Below are 14749 nucleotides of genomic sequence, written 5' to 3'. Positions count from 1 at the left end.
TAAGATAAAATTCTTTAAATTGTATCAAAGTCCATCTCTGATACTTATGTGTGACTCTATTTGACATCATAAGGGATGTTTGTCTATTTGAGTGACACAATAATTTTATGGGACACAAAGTCCAAGTGAGTCCACAATCCTATCCAATCTCATATTCATTGTATTTGCAAGAGTAGTGAATGTCATATCTCATATCAAATAGTTTGAAAGCCTTGAGAAACCATTAGATTAAGAGCGGATAATGTCTATTATTGGGAAGGGATCTTACATGTTACTTGTTCTCCCTTGTTACCATGTTTGTTTCTCCTCTCTTATTTTTCAGTTTCTTTCTCACTTTTTCGAGAGTTAAAAAATATTGTCAAAATATGGTTAAACACCTTCATCAACATTAAAGCCTAATTATCCAACATTTTTATTTTTATTTTCTTTGTTTTAATTAGTAGTAACAAAGTTTGACGTGATTTGTCAATATGACTCGAGCCTAACACCCTTTTTGTAGGTTTGTATCAAGTATAATTGGGTTTAATTAAAATCCATGTTGACTTGCATGACCAATTTAATAAATACGTATTTTTAGGTTAATATGCATAACATGAATTTGATTCGAATTAACCCATTTAATAATCCTCATGATAATCCAATTATAACTTCAAAATATTTAATACATATTTAATTTGTTTTTAAACAAATAAGTAATTGAGTTGTAAACATATTTGGTTAAAAAGTTAATCATATAAACTTATGAAATACCTAACTCAATTGAACATTAAATAAAATGACTTGTTCATTAAATAAGTTACATAACATATTATATTTATAATAATGACGCATTATTTATATTTATGTTTTTGACATGATTATTATTCATGTCGGGTTTAAACTAACTTATACAGTAGAATGTTTAGACTTTGATATGATACAAACACGAACTTGAACTACCAACATATATTATCACCATAGTTTGATAACTTCTAATATTAAAAATCTCTCCTTTGCTTTCTTAGGATGAAAGTGAGTGCAATTTTTTAGTAGATATTTTGGTGGAAAAACATATAAGTTGTAAGTTGTAAGTCACATCAGTTATAGTGAAATTCTATTCGGGTCAAGGCTCGGTTACTCAAGTCCAGCCCAAAAAAAGGTTGGGCTGGTTCAACAATAAAAGCTCACTTTCCTAAAACTGGTCCGGTCGGCCCGGGCCTTCTAGGGTTGGTTTGAGCTGGCCTATAAATTACCTCGACTCCAGTTCGATTCCTTAGATCTGAGAGTGATTGTCGGGCGATTCTTCCTTGAAGTTGTCGACTCCGTAGGTAAAATGTTATTCTCATTACTCTTTAAGCCATGGATTTTCTTATTTCCTCCTTTCTTTTTCTTCTATTGAATTATCAAGGGGATTCGGAAACCCTAATGTTGTTCTTCGAATTTTAATTTGCATCTGTTTGGTTTCTGAGAGAACGGTAGAAAACAGAATAAGGGAAAGTTAAAGATTTATTCACGTATTTTCTGGTTTTGTTTCCGATTGATGATTGGAACTTTCTAATTGTTGTTGTTATTGTTTCCTTTCCTTTTTTTTTTTTTTTAAATTATTTTTCTTACCAACCAAACATAGCGTTAGGGTTGTTCTCCATGTGTTGCTGTGTGTGAACTTAGACGGGTTTTCCAATGAAATTGGTGCTTTAGAATCTAAGTCGCTGTTTCCAAATCACAAATTCGCAGTTTGGGTAGTTCATGTAGCGATCGATTTGAAGTTATCCTTAAATTCTGTAGGCAGCTATTATTGGAAAACAATTTGAAGTGAAGGCAAAAATTTTGGATTCCACAGGATTGGATTTCCAAAGGGCAAGATTTTGCAGATCTTTCAAAAAAATTTCAAGGTCAACAAATTTTCTTTGTTTAGAAGCTTATGAGAATGGTTCTGTCAATGAAATATGACCAACTATTTAATATATTCTCTTGTTTGCCCATAAAAAAAAAAAATTATTTACATAATTTTGGTTACAAGTGACGAAGCATGTTACCTGATTTCATGATTCTGGCGTTCCTTATGGACGACAGTTAGGGCTTTGATGTGTTCTGTGATATGTTGGATATCATCACTGCTATTCCTTGTGGTCTATCAAAAAAAATCACTGCTATTCCTTGTCTACTTTCAGATGTCATTTGCTTTAGGTTAATAGCTGTGTTTGGTAGTTTATCTATTGATAATTAGTTTTATAATGCAACTTTAAAGAGGCTTGTGGATGTAGCAGTTGCAAAGTGATTCATATGCTTTTAAAGCTTTCTTGTAGTTTAGAACCTGTTTGGGAACTGTTTTCCTATCTCTAAAACATGTTTGGTGATTTTTTGACGGAAAACAGGTTTTTAAAACTGTTTTGAAAACATTGGTGTTTTTTGATAGCGTATTTTAATTGCTTTCACCAGTTTTATAGGGGCTCTTTTAAAAAATACGGATTAATTTCATTAACTTCTCCTGAGATTTTGGCTAAATATACCTAACCTCCATTGGTTTGAAATTTCATCAAATACTTTTCTTATCTTTTTTATTTGTTATTTTCATTCACTTGCCCTCTTGACTCAAAATAAAGGAGGCATTTGATGAAAATTCAATCTGATGAGGGTGACAATATATTTAGCCAAATCTTGAGGGAGGTGAGTGAAATTAACCCAAAAAATAATTATACAAATACAGAGAATGGTTGAAAATAAAATACTACAAATAAAAGTTATTTTCAAGAAATTTTTGGAAATAATGAAAATTGGTTGAGAACATTCCAAGTTCTCAAATACATTTTTGTTCTATAAAACATTATAGAACTGTTTTTGGAGCATATTCCCAAATGGATTCTTAATCTTTGGCATTTAGTGATAAAACTTTGCAATTGGCTTTTCACTGGATTTCCCAGCTCCTTAATGATGCTGAGCGAAGTATTTACTTAAATTACTTCAATTAGTTTTTTTCCCATGCAAGGATAAAACTGTGTTATTTGTCATTCTTCTGATACTTTATTTTATTATTTTAGTACATTGTTAAATTCTATTTCCTGTTTTGAACTGTGGTGTAACTTATTTAGATTTATTGTTTTCTGCAGTCCATTATGAGGAGGTACAGTCCACCATACTACAGTGCTCCAAGGAGAGGATATGGGGGACGAGAAAGAAGCCCTCCCAGAAGGGGATATGGTGGGTATGGGAGACGCAAGGAACAGAATCATGGAAGCCTTTTGGTCCGGAATATTCCTCTGAATTGCAGGCAATTTTCTGATACCAGCACTTGGTTTTTGTATCTTGTTTGCTTTTATAATTTTAGCTCTTTTTTAATGTGAGAGGATCTTTTGCTCCAATCTTTATTGCTGTTACAGACCAGAGGATCTTCGTGTTCCATTTGAAAGATTTGGACTAGTGAGGGATGTATATCTTCCAAAGGATTATTACACAGGGTATGCCTTTCTCTTCATAAGTACTGTTCTTCATCTTAAAATTGATTTAGGGATGCACATCGAGTTTAGCCAAATTTTGGGCTATAAACTGGGTTGATGTTAATTTGTTCTTGCGCTTAATACTTGTCCAACTCTGCTTGTCTGAACTTGGTTCAAGTTCAGGATTGACTGGTTTGGTTTGGAGATTATGCTTAGACCAGGCTTGTTTACCAGCAAGTCAAACTCCTTTATGAACTAATCTGACATTGATTCTCACGTTCATCCATAATGTTTAGTGATTACTGCACATTCCAATGCTTTTATATTAGCCTTTATAAACTATTTGCATTGATTCACTTGCTCAGAGAGTTACAATATGACAAATGCACAAACCATATTGAAACTGCTCACCAATCTAGTTGAGTGAGGCCTGCAATCTTCAATGTTGGCATGCATTGAAATCAATCTTCAATCTCACAAGCTTAAGCTTTTCGTTTGATTGGTGAATGAGCTGGACCTAGCTTTTAAACTAATTAAGCCTCAGACTCGCATGCATCTTGTTTCACCAAACTGCTTTTGATGGGTTTATGAATTCCTATAAATAGTTACCTCAACATGAAAATTTCATGTTATCATCTTGCTGTTCCCAATAAATTTTTTTTTTCACATTAAGTTTTTGGGGTTTAAATTTTTTTCATATCTTATATAAGTATGAGATTATAGTTCATAAACCAAATTCTGAAATTTGACATCAAAAGTTCTGATTTTTCATTATCATAGATTTCTCATGCTAGTTCCTTGGTCGTTGGAATATGAATAGGGTATGGAAAAGTTATGTCTGTTGAGTTATATTCTGAACTATGTAACAAGGTTTTACTTTTATTTTCCATAGTGAGTTACGGTTTTAACTCGTTTGTCAGGGGGTATGTTGGTTTGAAGTTAAAACAAGCCCAAGCCCCACATTTGATGAAGACCTACTGTTTATCATTGCCTAACATGTTGGTCTCCCAAGGGTGTTAAGAGTAATGTTCAAATGAAGAATGTTCCTCTATGAAGAGAAACTATAAAATTACACAATCTATAGAAGTTTGATGAAGAAGAAGATTGATTGTCGAACAATTGAAGGCTACATGAGAAGATTTTAAGTTTGGGCCAACGTTGATTTCAAGTGCTTCATATATTGAAGAATTTTCAAGTCACTTTCATCTTTTGAAGTTGCCTTTCATACTTGAGTAATAGAAGAAAAGGTCAGCCACTAAGCTTGGAACCAAGCTGCTTTTATGAAAACCTGATGTCCACTTACGTGGAAGTGCTCTGAAGCTGATATTTAGATTTGTATAAGAAAGGTATACTAAGTGATGACATTGTGGCAATAACTTGGTATGATGATTTTGTTTTTGAACCTTCTATAAAGTTGGTATCCTCATACATCCAATGGATGCTCATTCCAATACTTGGTATATCTTAATGAAACATGAGCATGTCTCACTTGCAGGGAGCCTCGGGGCTTTGCCTTTGTGCAATTTGTGGACCCTTATGAAGCTTCTGAGGCTCAGTATCATATGAATGGACAGATTTTTGCTGGAAGGGAGATAAGTGTTGTTGTTGCCGCGGAGACAAGGAAACGGCCTGAGGAGATGCGTACCCGGGCCAGGGTCAGGTAATAATATTTGTAGTCCCCCATCTGTTTGTGTTTGTGTCTGTGGGGTGCTATGGACATTCTTCTAATGCACTCCATCATACTGCAGAGGACCATCAAGTTATGGAGGACGGAGATCATCTTATTATGGTAAAGATGTTTCTGTCAACTTCCTTCTTACTTTTTAATATATATTTTTGCTTTTATATTTTTTTCCTTCTAAGATTCTCCTTTGAATTACTAGAAAATCTGGCATTTTTGGTAGGCACTATCCATTGCATTTCTTCTGCTTGGAATTGAGAATCAAGTGTTTTTCTGGCCTCTTGTGAACCAAGTATATTCATAGTGCATGGAATGCTTCTGTAAAAATGATAGCATGATTGCTCTTGTATGACTGTAAATCTGGCATTCTATTTTGCTTTTCTTTACTTGTGGGCCACCTGATAATGGATTAGAAATCTTTTATTCTTGATCTTATCTGCATGGAGGTGGATCCTCTTTAAGCCTTTTCTATCTTTGATGACTAGTTTATAATGTGATTGCCTCTCTTGCTTATCTTTCTTTCATGGTAATCACATATATAAAGTAGTCTTAAAGAAAAATAAAAAAATAAAATCTTTCTTTAAGTTAGCAAATTTATTGATTGTGCTTCTTAACTTCATGAATTGCAATGAGATTTGGGCAAGTTTGTGATTGAAGCAGTGGAATCTCATATAACTGCCATTATGTGGCTTGAACACCTTCAACACCATGTCTATTAAAAACTTAGCCAACGGTTACACTTTTACCTTAGTTATCACAGTTAGATGGAATCGACCAAAGAGTGGCTGTTTTTGGGAGCTCTTGGATGTTTGGCTGGTAAAAGCGAGAGAGTTTAGAGTCGAGACATGTGAGAATGTAACTAATGCGCTTTCAGATATTATATCATAGGCGTCTTGAGTTAATAATTAGAGGTGAGAATGCCCGAGCAAGTTATATGGGCAATTAGTACAATTTCTTCAATTCTTTGTTTGGAAGTTGAACAAGTGATTTAACCTAGACAGTCTAAAATAGTGGTTCCTTTAAACAGTATTTGTCTAGATTAACCTAATTAAAATTAACTTATTTAATTTTGGGAAGCTCTTGATTATTCCGAGGTTTATTTGTATCTTTGAAGTAAAACTGCTGTCAATTGTGTTTCAGGGGGTTCTCGGTCTCGATCAGTGTCCCGATCACGTTCCCCCCCTCGTCTCCTTTCAGGATCCAGAAGATACCGCTCAAGGTACGCAGTCATAGATTACAAACTGCCATTGGCTCCACGGATTCCACTAAAGCAAGTTACTAATATGAATAATTTTTATATTTTCAGATCCTATTCTCCTGTTCCCAGACGTCGTGGTGACTATTCTGTTTCCCCAAGAAGACGTGTTGAACACCCTAGGTCACCAAGAGATCATCCACCAGAGCGAGATGGTGACCACATTCGCCGCTCATACTCTCCAGGTTATGATGATGCTGCTGACCAAAATCATCATACAGGCAATGGATATCTCGAGTAAGTTGTCTATTTCATAAGTTCTGTAAGTTTCTCCCTCCCCCTGCCCAATCCGCTTGGGGGTGTGGAGGATTTCATCTCCAGTAATGTTCAAGCCAACTTTTGTTATCTTTTGTAATTCCTTTTTGCAACTGCAGGAAATCTGCGTATGAGCCTGATGAAGCACGAGATCGTCGGAGGTCGCCTCCTCCCCGACGAGTTTCAAGATCACTGTCTGGGTCTAGATCTAGATCTGCTGATGTGTCACCCAGGCACAGCAGATAACAAAAATGCAAGCAGAGCTGTACTTGCCTTTGGAACCTTTATAGCTTGTGTATTATGTGCTAGAAGTCAGAAATTTTCGATACTCTTTAACCACAAATGTTCTACCTTCAACTTCTAAACGATATATGCTTTAGGCCTTGTTTTTCGAATGCAGAATATTTTAAACTGGGAATTGAATGTGGGTCTAATGATTTGTATCAACCTTTATGTTTGGGCGTATTCAGAGCTCGACCATGATGCAGATTATAGTTAAGAGTGCCATTCGCATTGTTTTCTAAGAACTCTATTAGTCTAAAAGTTGTTTTTAAAGAAAAAAAAATTGAAAATCATTTGTAGCATTAGAAAAATTACTTATAATGTTTTTTTTGAGGAGGAACACTTGGTGATTCTTTTAATAATATTTTTAAATAAAATATTTTTATTAAAAATATTTGGAGAAAAAACATTTAATTATCAATATGGGTTATTTACTTCATTTAGTTTTAAAAAAAATGAAAATAGCATTTTTCAGTTTTTTTTTTATTATCTAACATCTTTTTTTTTTCAATTATAGAGATAAAAATGTCAAAAAAAAAAAAAAACTTGAAATATATATCTCTTTTCCAACAAATATTTCATAGAATATTACTTGTAGATAAGAAAGATATGTGACAGCCTTCTAGAGGTGGATAATGTTCTCGAGAATATTTCAAATGCAATCCTACCCTCTAACCTTCTTTAGTGCTGTGACTTTATGGAAAACAGTCTTGGCCTGGGAAGCCTATAAATGCAAAAGAATTCTAAAGAGACCTTACAAAATTCTTCATTTGGGTGAAGATGTAGCTGTTGGTTTTGGGTTAAAAAGTGGCTCACCTATATTATAAAGGGGAACTCCTTATTTATAAAAATAATCTTATATAACTCACTTTTTTTTTTTAATAAAATTATTATATCACATTTATTATTCCTTGTCTTAACTCTCTCTCTCTCTTATATATATATATATATATGTATATTTTATTTTTCTTACCAAAAGAATACTTTCAACCAGTAACCAATTCATGGAATGTTCTAAGAAATAGGATCTGACAACTAATTGATAACTCTCATGTTATACCTGATGATTGACTTTTATATAATTTATAATGGGCTTTCAATCATATATATATATATATATTATTTACTTAAAGCCCAATATAATTTTATGGTTTTAAAATGCGTCTACATGATTAAAAAAAATTTATACATATATAGTTAGTATCATAGATTTTTTTCCCTATTCAATGTGACATAACATAATCATCCCTTCATGTAAACATAATATTCTTGTCATGGACCAAACAAACAAATTCCCCTTTGAGATCCAAAGTAGACAATATTTACACGATTGAGAGTAAATTATTACATGGGTTCATTCAAACAAGTCCATCATTTCAAATACTTTGTTAGTTTAATCCAAGTTGTGTTTAAAAAGTTGGGATATAACATCCATGAAAAATTAAAAAAGGTGAATCAATTCTCACTCTTTAACTACCAAAGGGAGAGTATATATTGATTATAAAAAATTAAAGTTAGTGAATAAGAGGGGATCATTTTCTCCTATTGCCTCTGTATCAAATCTTGCATGGATAATTGGGTGTCTATGTTGAGATAAGAGAGTGAAGGTTCATTTTACTTGTCCCTTGGGCACATTTAAATGTACTTTTGAGAGGTTTGAAGGGTTTTTCAAACCTAAGGAAGATATCTTGAGTGTAGAAAGAAAAATATTGTTCTCGATTGGCAAGATTATCACTCGATGCCTTGATTGTGACTTCTAGAATTGTGTTATGACACGTCATTCCTAAAAATGGATTAAATGTGGGTAAGACCAAGATTGTCTTGATGCAACAATGAAAATATCAATATCAATAGAAATATTATTGGTTTGATTCTAAGAAAATATCTTGAAAAATATTGACATTGATGTTTTTTGATTAAATTTTGAAAAATGACAAAATAATCAATAATATACATATTAAATTATTTTTTAATAAAATAGTATAAGTGTGATATTATAATATTAAATAATATAAGAAGTGTATTGATATGAGTACTGCGAAATGAAGTCTTATTGGACATAAGTATTTTGATTCTTTTTCTTATCATGATTAAGGGATTATTTGTATTTATTTTTATGTTATATTTAAAATTTTATATGTCATTTGGGAAGGAGAGTAAAATATTCATCATACCCCTCTTTTGATATCTATACTTATAAATTTGAGATATGAAGGAAAATAATCAACAAGATACACAAAACTGAAGAAATACACAAAATCAAATTTATATTAAGAGAAAGAATAAAGGAGATACACCAAATGGAAATAGTAAAGGAGATAGGCAAAATCAAATGCATAATGGATAAGAATGTTTTCAATCAAATTCCATAAATAAAAAATAATCAAATACTAATAATTGGGGATGAGTCTTGAATTCGGATCTTCTCCCAAAGGCTAGGTTATATCGGGGATGAGCCTCAAATTTGCATTTTCTCCTAAATGCTAGGTTATCACCAAGTCAAATGATGATGATCGAATGTCATAAAACATTAAATTTATCTATTAAATTACATATATTTTGATAGAAATATCATAAATATCATGAATAATTTTATCCTTAACTTAAACACAAGGTTACCGGTAGGCAATAGTAGGCTATTTTGGAATGAAATTTAATGACAACATAGAGAGCTTAAACAATCTTCATTTATAAATTCTTGGCCTATAAATACTAGAAGTTAGGTTGGAAATGTTATGAATTATATGATTAAATGATCAAGAAATGTAAATCCAATAAAAATAGGAAATGGTCTCGGTGGATGTTTGGTAAACCAACTTAACAATTTAATGTGACTTAATAACTTAATTTAAGTCATTAAGTATGTTTGGTAAAATAGCTTAATAATAATACTTAAAGTCAACTTTAAGTAATAAGTAAAAATAATTGACTTATTTTTAAGTTTATATCTTCATTTTACATTTTTACCTCTATTTATCCTAAATCTTTACAATTTTTTAATCATAAAATTATGTAAAAATTAAATTAAAAGAGAAGGTTCTTCTTCCTCATCAATGACTCCAAAAATAACTTATCCTTTCCATGTTTGATTGATGCTTAAATCCAAATTTAGGCAAATAATGTTCTAATTTTTCTTTTCATTTATTTTTTCAACAACCAAACAACCTCTAAAATTTGCATAATATTTCATAAATAATGCTAGATTACAATGAGATATTTAATGTAACCACCTATCCCTTTTATTATTTATAATATGGTACTCATATAATTTATTTTTTACATTCCTAATATTCTTCATAAAATTATGTCAAAATTCACCCAACCATAAAATTAAATTATTTCAAAAAATTTCATGATGAAATTTTGTTAGTTCTAAAAAATTAGGGTTGTTCCTCATCCTCATAAGTTCATTAGAGAGATAATGGACTCATATGAAGCCCAAGCCCAATATGAAGTCATCATCTCAGCCAAGTCAAACCATCTTTTTGATATCTTGATGTTAATATTTAATAATTAAAATTATAATCAAATTTAAAAATAAAAAATAAAAATAAAAATAAAGAAAATAACAAAATGACCGAGTGAAAAGGCTAATGGTATGCTTGACAACATTTTCTTACAACAACTTTAAATTATTTTTAGGTACAAAATTTATTTCAATACTCAAAAATTAAAAATACCTTAAATTTGTTAGAAAAAAAATTATTTTTAAAACAAACTTTGAAAAAATTGTTTTTATAAAATTTTTTACTACTATTTTAAAAATTATGCAACTATTTTTAATGATAATTAACAAAAAGCCTCCAAGATTCTGTATAAAAAAATGGAGCACATGGATGATCAGTCCATGCATTGTAAGTTGCACAAATCTATAATACTCAGCTAATAAATCCTGAGGGAATATGCTCAAAGCTTGATATAAGAAAATCATAATGGTTTGCAGAGAAATCCATGGATTTTCCAAATCAGTTAGAGAAGGTACTGAAGGGGTGTTTGGTCAGATATTGGCATGAATGAATTACCCTTTTCTTTCTTCTTGGGTCCACTGCTGTCCACTCTAGTCTCTACCTTAATCATCACCACTTCCAGTGGAGACTGGCAGTTTGTGGGTGGTTCTGTTGATCATACTCCCATTTCTTTTTTCAATCCATACAGGAACATGTTTCTGAAACACCCTTTTCTTTTCGGTCAACCCACACCATTTTGGAATAGGTAATACTAAGTATTGTGTTGCTCTTAGAAGTATATCACTACCTTTTTTTGGTGATGGTTGGGACGAGAATTTAATGCAAACAATATTAGTTCAAGAACACAAAAATAAAATAATTTTTTAGAAATATAAGGGGTTTTAATGTCTGACCACATATACGGGAGAAATCATTTCATTATATTGGAAAGAGTATAAGCTTGATAATCTTTATAAGCTAATCTTCGTCTCATAACCCTTTCCTCTTATGAATATTCTTAGTAACTTTTCTTATTTTATAACGAAACCGATGTTACAATCATTTATCAATCTAGAAAATACTTCATACAATACAAAAAAAAAAAATGTAGACTAATTAAGAATTTGAGAAACTTGCTAACAGAAATGCCTTTTACTTTATGGATTCTCTGGATTATTAATTCCATTACTTTATGCTTTGTTTGGTTCCTCAGAAGAAGACCAAAGAAAAGAAATGAAAATTTAGAATGTACAGAATTGTTTAAGAGATTCACCTCCAATGGAAAGTGAAAGTATGATGCCTTAAAATGTTAAACGACTCAACTCCCCCTCTTCTTGCAAATGTCCCATGTATATGCTAGCTCTTGATATGAATGGCATCTTCACAATCACTTGATGGATACCTTGGATTTCTATCTTAGCTAATGAAATGACTCTCAGGCTTCTGATTCAGCTCGTTATCTTGGTTCCTGTGCCAGTAGAGTGGGCAACTCCCAGATCCTTACCTACTCTACTAGGTTTTCTCCATTTACAGATGAGTAGGAAGAAACTAGCCTGAAAACAGCCTTTGTTGAAGTTCTGAATGACAGATATTGATGCCATTGGAATGTGAGCTGTATGTTTTGTTTGTGGAGTTTTTTAGTTTCTCAAATCAATATCCAGAAAGATAATCTGATGGATGTACCAGGAACAACGTATTTCGAACGTTGAAAGATAGACATGGCCCAACCCATGAATCATCCAAATATGTCTAATATTTAAAGAACTTGGAAAAGGCAGTAGTAGTGGCTGTAATGATTCAACAAGGTGGGAACCTTTCAGTCTATTCGCTGGAGAGATTTCACGGGCAATTCCATTCCATGTTGTTTAGGAAAAAAGCTGAAGGGAATCTCCTCACAGGTCACAATCCCACCTGTCTTTTTTCAACCTTGTCACTTTGTTGAATGGGGTAGCTCCTTTGCCTTTGGCCCACCACACTAACCCTTCTGCTAGGGGCATCATGATCAGACCACCAATCTACAGTGATGGAAAGGATCAGAAGGACATGTTTCCATGTTTCATCAAGGTATGTGGGGTATGGATGCTATAAAAGAATACAGGAAAGTGTTGTGGATACAGTGCAACAGTATTATTTTATGTGTATCTCTCAGAAGCATGGAGGGGAATTGGCCTTAAAAGAATTTACAGTGGCTCTTTAGACAACACCCTCTGTACTAGTATCACCCACATGAATGATTACAGGTATCAGACAACTCAGGAGAGACATGGAGATTGAATAAAACAAATAACCCCACAAGTCTTCCACTTGCACCATCAGGCCACCTCCCAGCATCATGTTGCAGAGAATGTTGTCTCTCCTCCGGAAATTTCAAGATGCTTTGCAAAAGGGTTTCTGCAGATTAACTACTAATTGATACCCAAACACCCTAAATGTAGTAAGAGAAAACCCAAAATCTCTAGAAAAAAAAAAATCAGTAAATTCAGTCATAAAATGAAACTAAGGAAATATTTAATTTGTGAAGCTGTAGTGCAAGATGGGTTTCTTGCTAGCTGGTGGGTCGAATGTTGAAGGGGAAGAAACCAGAGGAAGTATCTGTGAAGAGCTTGAATGATGAGTGAGGTCTTTCTCTTTGTTCTTAGCAACAACAATGGTGATAAACGATCCATCTTCTTCATCCTTGTGAAGCTTTGAAGAGGAAGGAGGATTAACTGCAAAATCTGCAGACACTTCAAACTGCAACTGCTCCTTTTTGGCTTCTTCCATTACTTTTCTGTGGAGTTTCTCCTCAGCATCCTTCAAGAACTTGAACTTGGGAGGTGGTGATGAACTTATTTTGCTAAACTGATCAGCATCTGCCGCTGATTCAAAGAGCGGGTTGACTCCTTGGTGGTTATAAGAGGAGTCCATAGGAGTAAGAGGAGGAGTGAAAAATGGTGGAGAAGCAAGAGGTGTCAAAAATGGAGTCTCCACTGTTAGAAGAAGATCACTCAGGCTCCTACTTCTTGACCCCTTTGCACTCTTATCACCTCTAGACTTCCCATCTTCAGATTCTAAATCCTCCTTTGTTTCTTCCTTGATGGTGAAGAGAAATCTTGGAGGGCCAGAGAGATCATGCAGCCTCATGAGTTCAGTCTCCATGGTTTCTTCTCCAAAGGGCTTGAGCAAATAGTCCTCTTTTCCATGCAAATGAAGCTGATGATGAGCCTGCTGTGGTTCAAGCACATGGGTGTCAGTTACTCTGTCTGAAGAGCATAGTTCTTGGGGATTGAGAGCTCTGGAGCTCAAAGAAGATGGCTTCTTCCAACAGTACATGTACAGGAGCTCCCTTGCTGGGCTGCTGTAATCATCCTCCATCTCTGTGCTGGTGAGCCTCTTCTTCCACCAGAGCAAGTAGTAAAGTTCAGCAACTAGAGCTAACAGAAGGCACCCAAAAACTATGCTCAGACCAAGTCCTACACTACTCAAAGATCTCATCTTTGTTTTCAAATCACATCTAAAGGAACTTGAAATTCTCAACTTAATTCCCCTCAACTATACTCTATTTTCTATACTTTAAAACCCTTCCACTGGAAGAAAAAACAAAAGCGAATAAAAAGTAATAAGTGAAGGAAAATAGTTCTAAGTAATATCTGAAGGGTCCTACACAAATCACCCAAGAGCCCAGATCATAAACCCTTGTCAGCTTCTCATACTCTTCCTTAAGAAGAGCTTTGATTGAACATACACCAACTATATGAGTAAATCACAAAACCCATCTTGAAAAACAAACAAAAGAAGCTCACTTTTTCCCTGAAAATCACATTTTCTAATCATGACATGAAACATGATTATAAAGCTAGTTAGATACATATCCAGCTAGCTTTTTACTCCAAACCCCAAAACAAAAAACCACCCTTTAATTTATGTAAGGATGATCTCTCATTTTTCAAAAAGAAACATTAGGAATCCAGAAATAACAAGTTTTGTCTGAAAATGGGTTAGCTTTAAACCACTTTTTTCAGATGAAATGAATCCCCCCACCACCCAAAAAAAAAAAAAAAAAACCTTAAAACCATGAGCCCAGAAAACCACAAGGGAAGAGGCAAAGAGTGGGCAACACACTAGACTAGTGGTTGGCAGGTTGGGGAGGTCACATAACTCGAGGGATGCTCACATGGGGTTGCAAAGCAAGAGGAAAGAGATGTGTCAACAAGTATTACTTTTTTGGGTCAATATACAGAAATGCCCTAGGGAACAAGGTTCTACTCACAAATCATTAATTAGATTAATAAAATATTGGTCAATGAAAATTATTATTATACAAGGTCTACTACTTTTTCTCTCAACTTTATGTTGGAAGACAAAATATTCCAATATAAAATTAACATTTTTTGTCACCAAGCGAAGGGTTTATAATAATTGGATAGAGATATAAACC

General features: G+C 33.4%; 2 protein-coding genes across 3 annotated transcripts; one reads left to right on the top strand and one right to left on the bottom strand.

Moving 5' to 3' along the window:
- The first annotated feature begins 1182 nt into the window (after positions 1 to 1182).
- Positions 1183 to 7051, top strand: LOC100258210 (serine/arginine-rich SC35-like splicing factor SCL30). Of its 2 annotated transcripts, none has more exons than XM_002283686.5 (8): positions 1183 to 1307; positions 3087 to 3247; positions 3357 to 3434; positions 4909 to 5073; positions 5162 to 5202; positions 6235 to 6313; positions 6401 to 6586; positions 6724 to 7051. In XM_002283686.5, the coding sequence occupies exons 2-8, from the start codon at positions 3093 to 3095 to the stop codon at positions 6848 to 6850; spliced, it is 831 nt and encodes a 276-aa protein (XP_002283722.1). In that variant the 5' UTR covers positions 1183 to 1307; positions 3087 to 3092; the 3' UTR covers positions 6851 to 7051. The 2 variants fall into 2 exon arrangements, with proteins under 2 accessions (XP_002283722.1, XP_010658584.1); XM_010660282.3 differs by lacking the exon at positions 1183 to 1307 and adding an exon at positions 1323 to 1871.
- A 5386-nt stretch (positions 7052 to 12437) lies between these two features.
- Positions 12438 to 14484, bottom strand: LOC100253074 (uncharacterized). The gene has a single exon (XM_002283742.5). It carries the CDS (start codon positions 13804 to 13806, stop codon positions 12841 to 12843), a length of 966 nt encoding a protein of 321 aa, XP_002283778.1. The 5' UTR covers positions 13807 to 14484; the 3' UTR covers positions 12438 to 12840.
- Positions 14485 to 14749: the final 265 nt, after the last annotated feature.

Source organism: Vitis vinifera, chromosome 13 (genome assembly GCF_030704535.1).
Source record: "Vitis vinifera cultivar Pinot Noir 40024 chromosome 13, ASM3070453v1".
NCBI lineage: Eukaryota > Viridiplantae > Streptophyta > Magnoliopsida > Vitales > Vitaceae > Vitis > Vitis vinifera.
The sequence above is the reverse complement of the archived record's forward strand: the minus strand, read 5'-3'. Positions and strand labels throughout refer to the sequence as shown.